This window comes from Bombina bombina, chromosome 3 (assembly GCF_027579735.1).
Source record: "Bombina bombina isolate aBomBom1 chromosome 3, aBomBom1.pri, whole genome shotgun sequence".
Classification (NCBI taxonomy): domain Eukaryota; kingdom Metazoa; phylum Chordata; class Amphibia; order Anura; family Bombinatoridae; genus Bombina; species Bombina bombina.
The window spans coordinates 49,218,972-49,238,484 of NC_069501.1; the positions used below are offsets into that span (position 1 = coordinate 49,218,972).

The 19,513-nt window shown below is 39.9% G+C and overlaps 1 protein-coding gene across 3 annotated transcripts in view; it reads left to right on the forward strand.

Moving 5' to 3' along the window:
- Positions 1-19,513, forward strand: part of QTRT2 (queuine tRNA-ribosyltransferase accessory subunit 2) — an 80,256-nt gene that overhangs the window by 24,078 nt on the left and 36,665 nt on the right. For all 3 annotated transcript variants that reach the window (XM_053705835.1, XM_053705836.1, XM_053705837.1), the window contains one exon: positions 13,332-13,541. In XM_053705835.1, the coding sequence (XP_053561810.1) occupies positions 13,332-13,541 (210 nt within the window). The remainder of the gene's footprint in view (positions 1-13,331; positions 13,542-19,513) is intronic.

Below are 19,513 nucleotides of genomic sequence, written 5' to 3' on the forward strand. Positions count from 1 at the left end.
TACCAAGGGCCCTTTAAAAGGGCCTTTTGTAGGCCCTTAAAATGGCGTTTTGTAGGGCATTGCCCTAAAGAAATTGGCTCTTTTCCTACAAAAGAAAAACAAACACCCAGTAACAGTATACAAACCCCCACCCACAAAATAAAAATAAAGTAAACGGAATCTACCCATTGCCCTGAAAAGGGCATTTGGATGGGCATTGCCCTTAAAAGCACCAGCACCATTAAAAAAAAAAAAAATAATTTTTTTTATCCAAAATAATAAAAATTATTCCTATTCTAATACCCATTTTTAAAAAAAAACAAAAAAAAACACCCCAAAATAAAAGAAACCTAATTTGTAATAAACTACCAATAGCCCTTAAAATGGCCTTTTGTAGGGCATTGCCCTAAATAAATCAGCTCTTTTTCTAAACAAAAATACAAAGACCCACTAACATTATAAACCCCCAACCCACAAAATAAAAAAAAATATCTAAAAAACCTTATCTACCCATTCCCCTGAAAAGGGCATTTGTATGGGCATTGCCTTTAAAAGGGCAGTCAGCTCTTTTTCCTGACCTTTAAAAGGGCATTCAGCTCTTTTTAGAGTGCCCATTACCCTAAAAACCTTAAAAAAGTAAACTAACACTAACCCCTCTTTAGGTACTCACAGTTGCTGAAGTCCCGCTTGAACGATCTTCATCCCGGTGGCTCAATCTTCATCCATCGCGGGACTGGCATCTTCTTCATCCCTGCGGAGGCGGGGGATGACCTCCATCGATCCGACGTGGAGGTCTTCTTCATGTGATCGTCTGCCGCACACTGAGGATTGAAATGCAAGGTACCCCTTTTATACTGGGGGTACCATTGCATTCCTATTGGCTGAAAAATTTGAATCAGCCAATAGGAATTAAAGCTGCTAAAATCCTATTGGCTGTTCAAATCAGTGTTTGTGCTACATGGTGGTTCTGCTTGTGAGCAGGATGTGCTAGTTTTATTGGCTTTACTCTGTAATATCTCAAGGATCTCATTGTCTTAACTGAAATGTAGTTAATTAGTAGAATTTCCCTGACAAAGGAATGAATTTGCAGAAAGTTATTGCATTGCAAAGTTCCAGTGCCCTGTCAGGCATGCAAGGTGTTAATGATAATACTAAGTAATACTCTATTGCCACAGCAATTTATGTTCAATGGAATCCCTATTAAATGCCCCACACCTTCCTTATAGTCTCATTTTGTGGTTAGCCAAGCTAGAACCTCTTTTATATAGAAAAGGAAGAAGGGAATTACCCCATTAAACACTGCAAAATATTTCATATAAATGATTTAATTACATGAAGTTAAACAACTCTGCAATATACTTTCATTATTTATTTTATTTTCCTTTCCTGTAATTGAATTCTGAATATTGTGGGCTTTCCAATTCATATTAAATATATTTCATTGGTTGCACACTCTAGTAAACCATTTATAACCATTCCTAATTGGCCTGAGCAGAAAAAGTAACCTAAGTTACAATATGGCAGCGCCCACTGCTTTATGGGCATTAAAGGGGCATTAAACCCACATGATCCACTTGTAATCTGGCACTAAATAAATCATTGCTTGAATGATGTATCCAGAGCAAACATTCGCCTGAGAATAGTTTGTACACTTCCTTTTAAAAATAATATTAGTTGTTTACATTTTGAAAAAAATAAGGGTAAAGTTAAAGGGACAATAAACCCAATTTTTTTCTTTCATGATTTAGATAGAGAATGCAATTTTAAACAACTTTCTAATTTTACTTCTATCTAATTTGCTTCATTCTCTTGATATTCTTTCCTGAAAAGCATATCTAGATAGGCTCAGTAGCTTCTGATTGGTGGCTGCACATATTTGCCTCATGTGATTGGCTCACCCATGTGCATTGATATTTTGTTAACAAAGGATATCTAAAGAATGAAGCAAATTATATAACAGAAGTAAATTGGAATGTTGTTTAAAATTGTATTCTCTGTCTAAATCATGAAAGAAAAAAATTGAGTTTATTGTCCCTTTAACTTTACCCTTATTTTTTTCAAAATTTAAACAAACTAATATCATTTTTAAAAAGACGTACAAACTATTCTCAGGCTAATGTTTGCTCTGGATACATCATTCAAGCAATGATTTATTTAGGGCCAGATTACAAGTGGAGCGCTATTAGTTAGTTAGCTAATGTGCGCTGGTATTACAAGTTGAGCACAATTCGAACGCAAGCTTGCAATCGTGTTGCTGGGAAGCATTGCGTTCACGTGAGCGCGCGTCCGTAGGCTCCAATGTGAGCCTTGTTCTCATTGCATGAGACAGCATGAGAACTAGCGCAGCGAAGCGGGTAAGTAGCGCAGCAGATTGTAAATATATATAACTCCTTGAGTGCTAACGGCTCTGAGCCGTCACAAATTGACCCAGTCAGGTGCTAACAACTGCTCAGAGCCGTCGCTAGCACTCACCCACCTTTATAGAGATCTGGGGGCTCCCACCCAGGCTATCTGGCCTGTATAGTGACAGGCATCTCCGGGGCTTCATGTTTCACCCATAATGACGTGATGACGTCGCCATGCAATTTTATGTAAATTTTATGTAAAACTGACAATTGTCAGTTATAGGGACATGCTGCTTAGATGCCTGTATCTCAGGCATCTAAGCAGCTACTGACCCCCAAGACCCACCATTGGAAAGGTAATTGTCTACCCTTTCCAATGGTATAGGTATTTGGGGTATACAATAAACAAACAATAAAAAAAGTAAAAAAAAAAAAAAGGATTTGGGTGTCTCTAAAGGCACACAAATAAAGATCAAAATTGCCTGGAGACCCCCAAAATATTTTTTTTTTTTTTTAAATAAGTATCAGTTTAAGTATTATAGCTAAATGATCACCGTGGTAACGAGCGTTACCGTAGTAATCTCCTAGCTGAGAAATGTCGCATTCACTTTTACAATATGGACCGATATTATATTTGTAATCCCTTGATCACCTGGATAATGTGGTTACACATTAATAAATGGTAGAGGAATGCTATTTAATTTTTTTTTATTTATAATCAGTCTTTTAGCGTGCGTGGAAGATGAGTGAAACACCCTCTTTATTCAGCTCTCTCCATCTTTCAAAAAAAAGAAAATTATATATTTTCTAGCGACATAATTCCTTTACAAAATATCTATTTTTTTTCCCCAATATTTCTTTTATTGAGGTTTTTTTAGGAAGAATAACAAAGCAGATGAAATTTGCCATGACAATACAAACATAAATACATTTACATAGCATAAAAATGACGTGTACGTAACTACATACAAGTAATACCGGGTAGTTAGGTTTTATTTATATTTGCCTCTCTTTTTCCAATTGTTTAAACCTCCTAGTGTATTTATAGGCCACTCTTGGACCTATGTGTCACAATAAAACTTTCAATGGAGGCGAGTTAGCTCGGACTATAGCCACTTTTGGGCTTGGTAACATGAAAACAAAATTTAGCAGACTTATAAAATATGTCAATAATGTCTATCAGAGAATACTCAGGAGAGATCTTAATATATATATATATATATATATATATACGGCCTCTTTTGGGCCTTGAAATAATATCGTACTGAGTAGTATTATAGTGAGGGAACCGTATGTGTTAGTTACACAGTAATAATCAGGGAAACAGATAGTGTAGATGATTATAGGATCAGGTACTTAAATAGGGGCTGATAGACTTGCAAAAATTTTTAAAAATGTTTACGGGGTCAGTATGGGAGCTAGTAGCCAATGTTAACGGGTGTCTTGTTGGGGGAAACATCAATGCCAAAAAAAGCAATCATACGGCTAGATTTAGAGCTTGGCGTTAGCCGTCAAAACCAGCGTTAGAGGCTCCTAACGCTGGTTTTGGGCTACCGCTGGTATTTAGAGTCAGTCAGGAAAGGGTCTAACGCTCACTTTGCAGCCACGACTTTTCCATACCGCAGATCCCCTTACGTCAATTGCGTATCCTATCTTTTCAATGGGATCTTTCTAATGCCGGTATTTAGAGTCGTGACTGAAGTGAGCGTTAGAAATCTAACGACAAAACTCCAGCCGCAGAAAAAAGTCAGTAGTTAAGAGCTTTCTGGGCTAACGCAGGTTTATAAAGCTCTTAACTACTGTGCTCTAAAGTACACTAACACCCATAAACTACCTATGTACCCCTAAACCGAGGCCCCCCCACATCGCCGCCACTCTATTAAAATTTTTTAACCCCTAATCTGCCGACCGCACACCGCCGCCACCTACGTTATCCCTATGTACCCCTAATCTGCTGCCCCTAATACCGCCAACACCTACATAATATTTATTAACCCCTAATCTGCCGCCCCCGCTATCGTTGACACCTGCATATTTTTTTTAACCCCTAATCTGCTGCCCCTAACACAGCCGACCCCTATATTATATTTATTAACCCCTAATCTGCCGTCCCCAACGTCGCCTCCACCTACCTACAATTATTAACCCCTAATCTGCCGACCGGACCACACCGCTACTATAATAAATGTATTAACCCCTAAAGCTAAGTCTAACCCTAACACTAACACCCCCCCTAACTTAAATATAATTTATATCTAACGAAATAAATTAACTCTTATTAAATAAATTATTCCTATTTAAAGCTAAATACTTACCTGTAAAATAAACCCTAATATAGCTACAGTATAAATAATAATTATAATAATTTTAGGATTAATATTTATTTTACAGGCAACTTTGTATTTATTTTAACTAGGTACAATAGCTATTAAATAGTTAATATCTATTTAATAGCTACCTAGTTAAAATAATTACAAAATTACCTGTAAAATAAATCCTAACCTAAGTTACAATTAAACACTACACTATCAATAAATTAATTAAATACAATACCTACAAATAAATACAATGAAATAAACTAACTAAAGAATAAAAAAGAACTAAGTTACAAAAAATAAAAAAATATTTACAAACATTAGAAAAATATTACAACAATTTTAAACTAATTAACCTACTCTAAGCCCCCTAATAAAATAACAAAGCCCCCCAAAATAAAAAAAATGCCCTACCCTATTCTAAAATTAAAATAGAAAAGCTCTTTTACCTTACCAGCCCTGAAAAGGGCCCTTTGCGGGGCATGCCCCGAAGAATTCATCTCTTTTGCCTGTAAAAAAAAAAAAACATACAATACCCCCCCCCCCAACATTACAACCCACCACCCACATACCCCTAATCTAACCCAAACCCCCCTTAAATAAACCTAACACTAAGACCCTGAAGATCTTCCTACCTTGTCTTCACCATGCCAGGTATCACCGATCGCTCCAGGCTCCGAAGTCTTCATCCAAGCCCAAGCGGGGGCTGGTGATCCATCATCTGGCTGAAGTCTTCTATCAAGCGACGGCTGAAGAGGTCCAGAAGAGGCTCAAAAGTCTTCCTCCTATCCGGGCAGAAGAGTAGATCCGGACCGGCAACCATCGTCTTCCAAGCGGTGACAAGCGGCTCCATGTTGAAGACCTCCGGCGCGGATCCATCCTCTTCTTGCGACGTCCTAAGTCCGAATGAAGGTTCCTTTAAATGACGTCATCCAAGATGGCGTCCCTCGAATTCCGATTGGCTGATAGGATTCTATCAGCCAATCGGAATTAAGGCAGGGAAAATCTGATTGGCTGATTGAATCAGCCAATCAGATTGAGCTTGCATCCTATTGGCTGTTCCGATCAGCCAATAGAATGCAAGCTCAATCTGATTGGCTGATTGGATCAGCCAATCGGATTGAACTTGAATCTGATTGGCTGATTCCATCAGCCAATCAGATTTTTCCTACCTTAATTCCGATTGGCTGATAGAATCCTATCAGCCAATCGGAATTCGAGGGACGCCATCTTGGATGACGTAATTTAAAGGAACCTTCATTCGGACTTAGGACGTCGCAAGAAGAGGATGGATCCGCGCCGGAGGTCTTCAACATGGAGCCGCTTGTCACCGCTTTGAAGAAGATGGTTGCCGGTCCGGATCTACTCTTCTGCCCGGATAGCATGAAGACTTTGGAGCCTCTTCTGGACCTCTTCAGCCGTCGCTTGATAGAAGACTTTAGCCGGATGATGGATTGCCAGCCCCCGCTTGGGCTTGGATGAAGACTTCGGAGCCTGGAGCGATTGGTGATACCTGGCATGGTGAAGACATGGTAGGAAGATCTTCAGGGGTTTAGTGTTAGGTTTATTTAAGGGGGGTTTGGGTTAGATTAGGGGTATGTGGGTGGTGGGTTGTAATGTTGGGGGTGGGGGTATTGTATTTTTTTTTTTTTACAGACAAAAGAGCTGAATTCTTTGGGGCATGCCCCGCAAAGGGCCCTTTTCAGGGCTGGTAAGGTAAAAGAGCTTTTCTATTTTAATTTTAGAATAGGGTAGGGCATTTTTTTATTTTGGGGGGCTTTGTTATTTTATTAGGGGGCTTAGAGTAGGTGTAATTAGTTTAAAATTGTTGTAATATTTTTCTAATGTTTGTAAATATTTTTTTATTTTTTGTAACTTAGTTCTTTTTTATTTTTTGTACTTTAGTTAGTTTATTTAATTGTATTTATTTGTAGGTATTTGTATGTAATTAATTTATTGATAGTGTAGTGTTAGGTTTAATTGTAGGTAATTGTAGGTATTTTATTTAAGTAATTTATTGATAGTGTAGTGTTAGGTTTAATTGTAACTTAGGTTAGGATTTATTTTACAGGTAATTTATAATTATTTTAACTAGGTAGCTATTAATCCTAAAATAGCTATAATATAATTATAATTTATATTGTAGCTATATTAGGGTTTATTTTACAGGTAAGTATTTAGCTTTAAATAGGAATATTTTTTTTGCTAAGAGTTAATTTATTTCGTTAGATTTAAATTATATTTAAGTTAGGGGGGTGTTAGGGTTAGACTTAGCTTTAGGGGTTAATACATTTATTAGAGTAGCGGTGCGGTCCGGTCGGCAGATTAGGGGTTAATTATTGTAGGTAGGTGGCGGCGACATTGGGGGCGGCAGATTAGGGTTTAATAAATATAATATAGGGGTCGGCGGTGTTAGGGGCAGCAGATTAGGGGTACATAGGGATAACGTAGGTTGCGGCGGTGTACGGAGCAGCAGATTAGGGGTTAATAATAATATGCAGGGGTCAGCGATAGCGGGGGCGGCAGATTAGGGGTTAATAAGTGTAAGGTTAGGGGTGTTTAGACTCGGGGTACATGTTAGAGTGTTAGGTGCAGACATAGGAAGTGTTTCCCCATAGGAAACAATGGGGCTGCGTTAGGAGCTGAACGCTGCTTTTTTGCAGGTGTTAGGTTTTTTTTCAGCTCAAACAGCCCCATTGTTTCCTATACGTTTTTGAAGCTGGCCGCGTCCGTAAGCACCGCTGGTATTGAGAGTTGCAGTGGCGATAAATTATGCTCTACGCTCCCTTTTTGGAGCCTAACGCACTGAAAACGCAGCCATTCTGTGAACTCTAAATACCAGCGGTATTTAAAAGGTGCGGGGGAAAAAAAGCATGCGTTAGCTACGCGGGTCATTACCGACAAAACTCTAAATCTAGCCGTAAGTGTTGTAGATACCAAACTAGGTCTTGGAGAATGAGTTACTGCTAGTGTAGACCTTCAAAAGTAAATATCTCCCCTGAGACCAGGATTAGAGATTGGATTGTTTAAAAACTATAGGGTATAGGGTTTGTTTAAAATATATTCTACCACACACTCACTTGCCTACTGTTGTTAACGATAGCGGTATATTGTAGAAGAATGAGATGAGCTATCTCCGCCGCAGACAGCCCATCATCAGTATAGAGTACATTAAAACAGCCAACCTACTTTGGAGAGGCTATTACCCTTTCAGCAGTATGTAGAGGATTCAATCCATATAAAAATATTCTAGTGACTGTTGTATATATACTCGGAGAGTGATTGAGCTACATCAGACCTCATCGCAGCAATACTCTGTCTGTGTAGGGAGTTTGGTATCTAATATAATTAAAATAAGATAGAGCTGTAGGTAGTGGTTATGGAGGTATCATTACAACCCACAAGTTATTGTATTTTTTTTTTTTTACATTATGTTAGATCTTTGGGTGTTTGTGGATAAAGTGTACATTAATCTTCATATAGTTTGTGCATTTTAAGCTGGCCCTAAGAAACGTGGTTGTATATAACAATAGCACTGTGCAAGAATACAGATCTATTCGTTTATGAAGTTAAATTAAGCAGTTGTTTCTGTGATAACATATATATCAAATTTAAATATATGCTGGTATTCTGAGTCATTGATTCAATTTTTAAATTCAATATCATGCAGTAGTAATCTTATAACATATCGTAATTATCGTCCAACAGTAGACATGAATTAAATAACTAACATGAATATGAGCTCTATTTATAACGATAATATGCAACAAGAGGTAGATAAAAGCATGTGATCTCAGACAAAATGTCCTCATATATATGAATTACCCATAGTAGAAAGGATATCTCTGAGCAGGAGGTATATAACTTTGTAGCTACTAATAAGCTCAGTAGAACTGCTCATAGGTTATAAAGTTCTGATTTATCCTATTCCAAATGGCTCAGCAGGAGGGATATTGAATAGGGAATGAGGCTTTTGATAAGGGAGATATTCTCTCCGGAGCCTGGAAATTCGTTGTTGCTGGGATTCAGGCTGGTTCTGGTTGCTGTGTATTGACTTGGGCTCTCTATTAGTTTTGCGCCTTAAGTCAGTAGAAGCCAGGGATCTATGGGATTGGTATCCGATAAGAGAATACAAATTCAAAAACTCCTGGGCTGCAGGGCGCTCCGAGGAAGTGGAGAAAACCTGACAATGTTTTTCTGTCGTGAGTCCCTCTATTTTACTATCCTCCCATGTGGAATCACACACCTTCGTCGTGCTTGTATCCATTGCTGCATAGTTTACTGTGTCAGGCTCTGTTTGCGGTAACTGCGTTAGGTGGGAAAAGGGATCCAATGTATATTGCCAGCCACTTAAGATCCTGGGAGTCACTCGTAAAGATATGCAGTTGGGTGAAAGTTTTTGAGTGTCAATCTGTGCTGTAGCCAAGGGGGCCTCCCCCAACATGCCCCCCCCCCCCCCCGGTCAAGCAAAGACCAAGACTGCCATCATTATCACCTGGTGCACAATCCGTGAGGGTCTGGCTTGTCTCATTCTGAGGTCGCACTGCAAAGAGCATGGCGCGTAGGTCCCTCTAGATTCTGGAAGTGGTCCTGTATGAGCCATCTCATCTTTACCTCCCATCTTGCTAAAGCCTCCATTTGTGCTCTCTGGGTTGGCGAAATCACTAGATCCAAATATTTCTTGAAATAGCCCTTTGGTGATGAGAAAGGCAGACTAACTGAGAAGGGGTGTAGCTTGTATTGATTGTTAAAAAGTGTACAGCATATACAGCTGTTGATTCTGTGTCCTCAGGAATATGGGGAGGGCCGGATGAAGGCCTAGGCCGTTAGATGGCCTCCGCTACGCACTTCATCAATTAAGGTGTTCCGGGCGGAAATCTCTCTTAAAAAGCATTGTGATCTGCTCAGCACATCTTGGGCTCCGTTTTATTGTTAAAAAATTCCTCAGATTACAAATCCTCTGAGTGATAAATAGCGGATTTATCGACTCTATTGTTCAGCCATGTAAAAAAGCAGCCATCTCAGCCGTTGGTCAGACACGGCCCCCCCCCCCCCCAAAATATCTATTTATTTTGTAAAGAGAATTATGGCAAAGCGTCTCAGTGCTGAGGAAGCGGCGGAGTTCTCTATGAACCCAGACTCTGATTTCTTCACTGGTGATGCATATGGTGTATAAACTAAATATTTCTAGTAAGTACACACCAAGCCGCATCAAATGAGGGGCCACATGTATTGCTAGCACAAAAATAGACAATGTAAGTGGAATATGGCTCTTTCCTAAAATATTATGTGCTAGAGATACATGTAGCCCCTCATTTGATGTGCCAGACGGTGTACTTTCTACAAATGTGTGCTTTGTGTACCATATTTAAATTTTCGAAGTGGCTAGAACTGTTTAATTTCAGACATGGCAATCTTGAAATAGTCAAAAAAAAAATTAGCCTTTCAACTTTTATGGTTTATGTCTGCAATCGGACAGCTGTAGAATCCTGGGAAACTAAGATACATTAAATAAAGTACAGATTTTTGGAAAGTACACCCCTTGGTGCATCAAATGAGGGGCTACATGTATTGCTAGCACAAAAATAGACAATGTAATATTAAGTAGAATATGGCTCTTTGCTTAGAATTTTTTTTTAAAGCAATGCAACTTATTCCATTAATTGCTGCCCACCCCAAATTTATGCTAGAAATACTTGTAGTTCCTCATTTGATGCACCAAGGGGTGTACTTTCTGCAAATGTTTGCTTTGTGTACCCCATTTTAATTTCTCAGGTGGCTAGAACTGTTTGCTGAAAACAGTACAGTAAATTCTAAGATGCTGTTTTTGATAATTTAATGCCTGCAATAAAACAGTGGAAAAAAACAGTGAAATGTTTTTAATTTCAGCTTATTTCAGACAGGTTACCTAGTACAAATATTTATCCACACAGGTTTTGATGATAGAGCTTAGAAAAATAAAATGACATACTATTATTTATTGAGTAAGGAGTAAAATAAATTAAATCTGATGATACAGTATATACATATATAATAATGGTATATTATGAATCTGCTGAAAAAAACAATATATAGTTTGTATCATTTATTGACACAAACTTTACTTCTAAAAGTGTTTAAACGTGAACTGCAACAAAAAGCTCAAAACCAGCTTAGCACACAGGTGGGAAATGGCTTAGCATATACTACATTTATATTTACTGGGAACACACAGTTCCCATAGACCGCACTGTAAAGGCACTTTTCAGTGCCTTTTTTTTTTCTAACACCCCACTCCCGCCAACTTTACCCTCTAAAATACTATCTAGTGCAGTTATTTTATTAAAAAATAAAAACCCTACAATTTTTATTTTTTAATAAAACGCAATACTCTGTATTTTGGGGGCATTTGGGGCACATTTATAAAATTACCCAGAGATTTGATCTCTGGTTAATTTTATAGCCGCTAATTGCTACCGCAAGCTCGCTGTAGCAATAACCAGCCCCTTGTTATGGCTGATTATTTACCACGTGACCCCAAATCTAGCACTTAGTGTTTAATGTCCCTTTAAATATGACTCACAGCAGACTAGACATGAGACCTGACCACATTGGTTTTCATATGTTATCACTTTGTTTATGAGGAAACTGTATCTCATCCATATGAAAGAGCAACATTGAAAAAGGCAGCTTTTGCCTGAAAAAATATTTAGAAAAACAATTTATATTAAAACTATTATACTTATATCAGTTGTTCCCAACTTACTTTCCAGCATGTAGAGAAATCCTTGTTTAGACCTTATGATAATGTAGGAAGAGTCAGTCTCTCCTTCACATCCAAAACTCTATATAGCAAGATTTATAGCTTTCAAGCAAAAGGTTTTGGTTTTAAAATTATTTGGGGGACCCCACAGTACTGACAAGACTCCTTAGATTATCTCGCCTGAGTGTGTAGAGTTTTAGATCATCTCGCCTGAGTGTGGAGAGCTTTAGATCATATGAATGGGCAAGAAGTACCTATTAACCAATGAGCATTCACAAATTCAGGCGTGGACACAGCACTATTTGAAGCAAATGGAGGTGGTTTATCAAAACCCCAGACTCTGCAAACAAACAATGTCCTCCAGCTTTCAAAAATCTTTTAAAATAGACCTTTATTCAACAAACACATTTCGGGCTAATCCATGCATGATTAAGGGCATGGATTAGCCCGAAACATTGCTGTTTTCACTTTGGACCCATGTTTGATGAATAAAGGTCTATTCTAAAAAGATTTTTGAAAGCTGGAGGACATTGTTAGTTATGTTCTGTTAATGGTCACTGGCAGATAGTTATGTTCTATTAATTCTCATTGGCAGATAGTTATGTTCTGTTAATGCTCATTGGTTAACAATCTGCCATTGAGCATTAACAGAACTATCTGCCAATGAGAATTAACAGAACATAACGATCTGTCATTAAAAATTTACAGAACATAACTATCTGCCAATGAGAATTAACAGAACATAACTATCTGCCAGTGACCATTAACAGAACATAACTATCTGCCAATGAGAATTAATAGAACATAACTATCTGCCAGTGAGAATTAATAGAACATAACTATCTGCCAGTGAGAATTAATAGAACATAACTATCTGTCAATGAGAATTAATAGAACATAACTATCTGCCAATGAGAATTAACAGAACATAACTATCTGCCAATGAGAATTAACAGAACATAACTATCTGCCAATAAAAAATTACAGAACATAACTATCTGCCAATGAGAATTAACAGAACATAACTATCTGCCAATAAAAAATTACAGAACATAACTATCTGCCAATGAGAATTAACAGAACATAACTATCTGCCAATAAAAAATTACAGAACATAACTATCTGCCAATGAGAATTAACAGAACATAACTATCTGCCAATGAGAATTAACAGAACATAACTATCTGCCAATGAGCATTAACAGAACATAACTATCTGCCAATAAGAATTAACAGAACATAACTATCTGCCAATGAGAATTAACAGAACATAACTATCTGCCAATGAGAATTAACAGAACATAACTATCTGCCAATGAGAATTAACAGAACATAACTATCTGCCAATGAGAATTAACAGAACATAACTATCTGCCAATGAGAATTAACAGAACATAACTATCTGCCAATGAGCATTAACAGAACATAACTATCTGCCAATGAGCATTAACAGAACATAACTATCTGCCAATGAGAATTAACAGAACATAACTATCTGCCAGTGAGCATTAACAGAACATAACTATCTGCCAGTGAGCATTAACAGAACATAACTATCTGCCAATGAGAATTAACAGAACATAACTATCTGCCAATGAGCATTAACAGAACATAACTATCTGCCAATGAGCATTAACAGAACATAACTATCTGCCAATGAGAATTAACAGAACATAACTATCTGCCAGTGAGCATTAACAGAACATAACTATCTGCCAGTGAGCATTAATATGAAGTACACCGCTAATTTAGCTATATTGCTGTGAGTTTAAATACTTTTTGTTTCACATTTTTCAGACAAAAATATACCAACATTTAGATGTTGCTCTCAGTTCCTTTAGGTATAAATCTTGTTTTATGGGTTGCAACAAAGTGACATGATTGTGATATATAGTGTCTTATGATAACGACTGTAAATGTTTTCTGACATCAGTTATTTTGTCTGATGCAGACTGTATCTGTCTGGGGAGGAGGAGGCCGCTTGGAAGTAACACCACAGAAGTTTGTACTCGCTCAGCAAGCGCTGCGGGCGGATTGGTTTCAGTGCCTGTCTGACGGTGAAGTGATGCCAGGGGGCAACTCCAGGAAAAGAGCTAAGAAATCCGTTGATAGATCCCTGGTGTTTCTAGATGAGTGTCTTAAGCTTCTGGCAGAGACCGAAGTGAGTGAGCGTTTGAATTCATAAAGTTTAAGCCTATTGGACTGGGGCATTTTTTAGTATAACTCATTAGCCACAGTAGAGGTTCCAGCACTCTTAGTAACCAATGGGTTAAAAAGATATTAAAGGGACAGTCTAGTTAGATAGGGCAGGCAATTTTAAACAACTTTCCTATTTACCTTTATCATCAAATTTGCTTTGTTTTCTTGGTATTCTTTGTTGAAAGCTAAACCTAGGAAGGCTCATATGCTAATTTCTAAGCCCTTGAAGGCTGCCTCTTATCTCAGGGCATTTTGACAGTTTTTTACAGCTAGACAGCGCTAGTTCAGGTGTGCCATATAGATAACATTGTGCTCACTCCTGTGGAGTTACCTAGGAGTCAGCACTGATTGGCTAAAATGTTTCTGTCAAAATAAGTGAGATAAGGGGACAGTCTGCAGAGGTTTAGATACAAGGTAATCACTGAGGTAAAAAGCAAAATTTCTGCTCACCTGATAAATTTCTTTCTTTCCAGATATGGAGAGTCCACAACGTCATTCCAATTACTAGTGGGAATATCACTCCTGGCCAGCAGGAGGAGGCAAAGCTGTTAAGTGTCACTCCCCTACCCATAATCCCCAGTCATTCGACCAAAGGGAAATGGAAAAAGGAATAACACAAAGGTGTAGAGGTGCCTGAGGGTCAGTCAAAAATAACTGTCTTAATTAAGGGTGGGTTTGTGGACTCTCCATATCCGGAAAGAAAGAAATTTATCAGGTAAGCATAATTTTTTTCCCCCCTAAGATATAGAGAGTCCACAACGTCATTCCAATTACTAGTGGTAAACAATATTCAAGCTAGAGGACACGGAATGAATAGGGAGGGAGAACAAGACAGGCAGACCTAAACAGAAGACACCACCGCTTGAAGAACCTTTCTCCCAAAAGAGGCCTCAGCCGAGGCAAAAGTATCAAATTTGGAAAAAGTATGCAGAGAGGACCAAGTTGCAGCCTTGCAAATCTGTTCCACAGAAGCTTCATTTTTGAAAGCCCAAGAAGAGGAGATAGCCCTAGTGGAATGAGCTGTAATTCTCCCAGGAGGCTGCTGACCAGCAGTATCCTAAGCAAAACAAATTATACTTCTCAACCAGAGAGAAAGAGAAGTAGCAGTAGCCTTCTGACCCTTAAGCTTTCCGGAGAAACAAACAGGGCAGAAGACTGGCGAAAATCCTTAGTTGTGTAAAGATAGAATTTTAGAGCATAGACTACATCCAAGTTGTGCAACAGATGTTCTTTATGAGAAGAAGGATTAGGACAGAGAGAAGGAACAACAATTTCCTGATTATTTTTTCTATCCGAAACCACTTACAGAAGAAAACCCAATTTAGTACGAAGAACCGCCTTATCTGCATGAAAGATAAGGTAAAGCAAATCACATTGCAAAGCTGAGAATTCCCAAACTCTCCGAGCAGAAGAGATAGCAATAAGAATCAAAACCTTCCAAGATAACAACTTAATATCTATAGAATACATAGGGGCATATTTATCAAGCTCCGAATGGAGCTTGATGCCCCGTGTTTCTGGCGAGTCTGCAGGCTCGCCAGAAACAGCAGTTATGAAGCAGCGGTCACAAAGACCGCTGCTCCATAACCTGTCCGCCTGCTCTGAGCATGATCGGGTTGATTGACACCCCCCTGCTGACGGCCGATTGGCCGCGAGTCTGCAGGGGGCGGCGTTGCACCAGCAGCTCTTGTGAGCTGCTGGTGCAATGCTGAATACGGCGAGCGTATTGCTCGCTGTATTCAGCGAGGTCTGGCGGACCTGATCCGCACTGTCGGATCAGGTCCGCCAGACCTTGATAAATAGGGGCCATTGGCTCAAACGGAGCCTGCTGCAAAACTTTAAGAATAAGGTTAAGGTTCCAAGGAGGAGCAACAGGTTAAAACACAACCCTGATTCTGACCAGGGACTGACAAAAAGATTGAACAGCTGGCACATTTGCCAGACGCTTATGTAAAAGAATAGATAAAGCAGAAATCTGACCTTTCAGAGAACTGACTGACAACCCTTTCTCCAGAACTTCCTGGAGAAAGGACAGAATCCTAGGAATCCTGACCCTACTCCAAGAGTAGCCTTTAGATTTGCACCAATAAAGGTATTTACGCCATACCTTATAGTAAATTTTACGAGTAGCAGGCTTGCGAGCCTGTAGCATGGTCTCAATGACCGACTCAGAAAAACCACGCTTAGCCAGAAATAAGCGTTCAATCACCAAGCAGTCCGCTTCAGAGAAACGAGATTTGGATGGAGGAATGCACCCTTAGTTAGAAGGTCCTTCCTCAGAGGCAACCTCCAAGGTGGCAGAGATGACATCTTCACTAGGTCTGCATACCAGATCCTGCGAGGCCATGCAGGAGCTATACGAATAACCAATGCTCTTTCCTGTTTGATACGAGCAATGACTCGTGGAAGGAGTGCAAACAGAGGAAACGGATATGCTAGACCGAAATCCAAAGGAACCGCTAGAGCATCTTTCAGAGCAGCCTATGGATCTCTTGACCTTGAACCATACCTTGGAAGCTTGGCGTTCTGCCGAGACGCCCTCAGATCCAACTCCGGCACCCCCACTTGAGGGTTAACCTGGAGAACATCTCTGGATGGAGAGCCCACTCCTCGGGATGAAATGTCTGTCTGCTCAGGAAATCCGCTTCCCAGTTGTCCACTCCTGGAATGTGGATGGCAGATAGACAACAATTGTTAGATTCTGCCCACTGAATAATCCATGCCACCTCCATCATGGCTAAGGAACTCCAAGTTCCTCCCTGGTGGTTGATGTAAGCCACTGAGGTGACTGTTGTCTGATTGGAACCTGATTAAACTGGGCTAAGACAATTGAGGCCAAGCTATCAGAGCATTGTAAATCGCTCTCAACTCCAAGATGTTTATGGGGAGAGCAGACTCCTCCCGAGTCCATGGTCCCTGCGCCTTTAACAAGTCCCAGACTGCTCCCCAGCCTAGCAGGCTGGCATCCGTGGTTACAATCACCCAGGAAGATCTGCGGAAGCATGTGCCCTGAGACATTTGTCCTGAGAAAGCCACCACGGGAGAGAGTTTCTTGTCGACTGGTCTAGATCTATCCTCTGAAACAGATCTGAATGGTCTCTGAGCTCTCAAATGGAATTGAGCAAAGGGAATGATGTCCATGGAAGTGACCATCAGACCAATTACCTCCATGCATTGAGCCACTGATGGCAGAACAGTAGACTGTTGATCGAGGCAAGAGGAGAGAATTTTGGATTTTCTGACCTCCGTCAGAAAATTTTTCATAGATAGGGAATCTATTATGGTCCCTAAGAAAACCACCCTTGTAGCTGAAACAAGGGAACTCTTTTCCAGATTCACTTTCCATTTTGGGAACGTAGAAAAGACAACAAGATCTCTGTATGAGAGTTTGCTTGTTGAAAAGATGGCGCCTGAACCAATATGTCGTCCAGGTAGGGCGCAATTGCAACTCCCCGAGACCTGATCAATGCCAAGAGAGCCCCCAGAACCTTTGAGAAAATTCTGGGAGCTGTGGCAAGGCCAAACGGAAGAGCCACAAACTGAAAGTGTTTGTCTAAAAAGGCGAATATCAGGAACTTGTGATGATCCCTGTGGATGGGAACATGAAGATACACATCCTTCAGGACTATGGTCGTCATGAACTGACCCTCCTGAACCAATGGAAGAATGGAACGAATGGTTTCCATTTTGAAGGATGGTACCCTGAGAAACTTGTTGAGACACTTTAGGTCCAAAATGGGTCAAAAAGTTCCCTCTTTTTTGGGAACAGCAAACAGATTTGAATAGAATCCTAGACCCTGTTCCCTTACTGGAACAATCTCTCCCAGGAAAAGGTCCTGAACGCAGTTCAAGAATGCCTCTCTTTTTACCTGGTCTGCAGATAATCTTGAGAGATGGAATCTGCCCCTGGGAGGAAATGTTTTGAATTCTATTTTGTAACCCTGAGATACTATGTCCACAGCCCAAGGATCTAGGACATCTCGTATCCATGCTTGACAAAACAGGGAAAGTCTGCCCCCCAGTTGATCCGATCTCGGACCAGGGGGCCGACCCTTCATGCTGACTTAGACTCAGCTGAGGGTTTCTTTGATTGTTTCCCCTTGTTCCAAGACTGATTGGGCTTCCAAGAGGACTTGGGCTGCTTCTGCTTGGAAGAGGGAGAAGAAGACGTTTGACCTTTGAAGTTACGAAAGGAACGAAAATTACTTTGAAGCCCTTTAGGTCTGTTCTTCTTATCTTGTAGTAGAAAAGACCCTTTTCCACCCATAATATCAGAAATTATTTCTGCCAGACCAAGTCCAAGCAAGTTTTTACCCTTGTAAGGAAATGCCAGAAGGTTGGACTTGGAGGTAACATCAGCTGACCAAGATTTTAGCCACAAAGCCCTGCGGGCTAAGACAGTGAAGCCAGACATCTTGGCTCCCAGTCTAATAATTTGCATGTTAGCGTCAGAAATAAAGGTATTGGCTAGTTTGAGAGCCTTAATACTATCTTGGATCTCCTCTAACAGAGTCTCTATTAAAATTAATTCAGACAAGGCATCGCACCATTAAGATGCAGCGCTTGCTACTGTGGCAATACAATCTGCAGATTGCCATTATAGACCCTGATGAACATACATCTTTTTTCAAATAAGCCTCCAGCTTCTTGTTCATGGGATCCTTAAAGGAGCAGCTATCCTCTCTAGGGATCGTAGTTCTCTTAGCCAGAGTAGAAATAGCCCCTTCTACTTTAGGCACCATGAATCTTTAATGGAGTCAGCAACAGGAAACATCTTTTTAAAAACGGGAGACGAGGAGAAAGGTATCCCTGGCTTCTCACATTCCTGTGAAATAATCTCTGTCACACGGTCTGAAACAGGAAACACTTCCACAGAGGAAGGAACATCATAGTATTTAAGTTTACTAGATTTTTTAGGGTTGACAATGACAGAAGAGTCAGTCGTCCAAAGTAGCCAATACCTCCTTTAACAGTACACAAAGGTGTTCAAGCTTAACTCTAAAGTTTACTTCTTCAGTAGCAGATTAAGGAATTATACTGTCTGAATCTGAGATTTCACACTCAGAGGCTATCAACGTATCCTCATTATCAGACTTATGAGGGAGGGCAACCTGCGTAGCAGTAGGTGGAACAGAAACCTTACTATCTGATTGTCTAAATTTCCTCTTGCATTTTCCCGGTATAGGAAAAGCCGATAATGCTGCAGATACCGCAGAAGATACCTGTGCAGCAAAATCTGCATGCAAATAAACTCCTCCAGGAGGCTGAGAGGAACTGCAGGGCACTGTATCTGACGCCATAGAGGCTTGGGACGTTTGAGGAGAAAGCTGTGGCATTGCCTGAACTGCATCATCCTGAGAGACATTGGGCTCAGAGGGCAACAATTTATCTTTAAATTGAAGTGTTCTAGCTAAGCGTGCAGCACAGAATTGCATAGGCAAAACAATGTGTGCCTCTAGGGATAACAAGCATTTGTCAAAAGTCTTGGTCCATGTCCATAATACTAAATAAAAAATTCCCCATATTGTAGAATTTTTTTAAATACACTGTATTCTTTAACATACTAAACCAATAAGGCCCCCTACACCTCAGACAAGCCGAGGTGCCTTACCGTAACACTTATACACAATTTGGCTGCCAGAAGTCTCTAAAACGATCATATAGTAGATCAACACTGAAGAGACTGAAATTCAATGACGCCACTCCGCTCGGTGAATATCCGACAGCAGAGAGAAGTCACATGACCGGCATAGAGAGGAAACAACGCAGCAAGTAAAAGGCGCGCGTTTCCCTCTGCCTACAACACCGGAGCTTAATTTACACAAACGCTCAAGCAGTCTGTCAGTTAGTCTGTTCTAGCTAAGCAAGCAAAGAAAACCAACTATCAAATTTTAAGTTTATACATAAATCCCTGTATAAAACATAAGTCACACA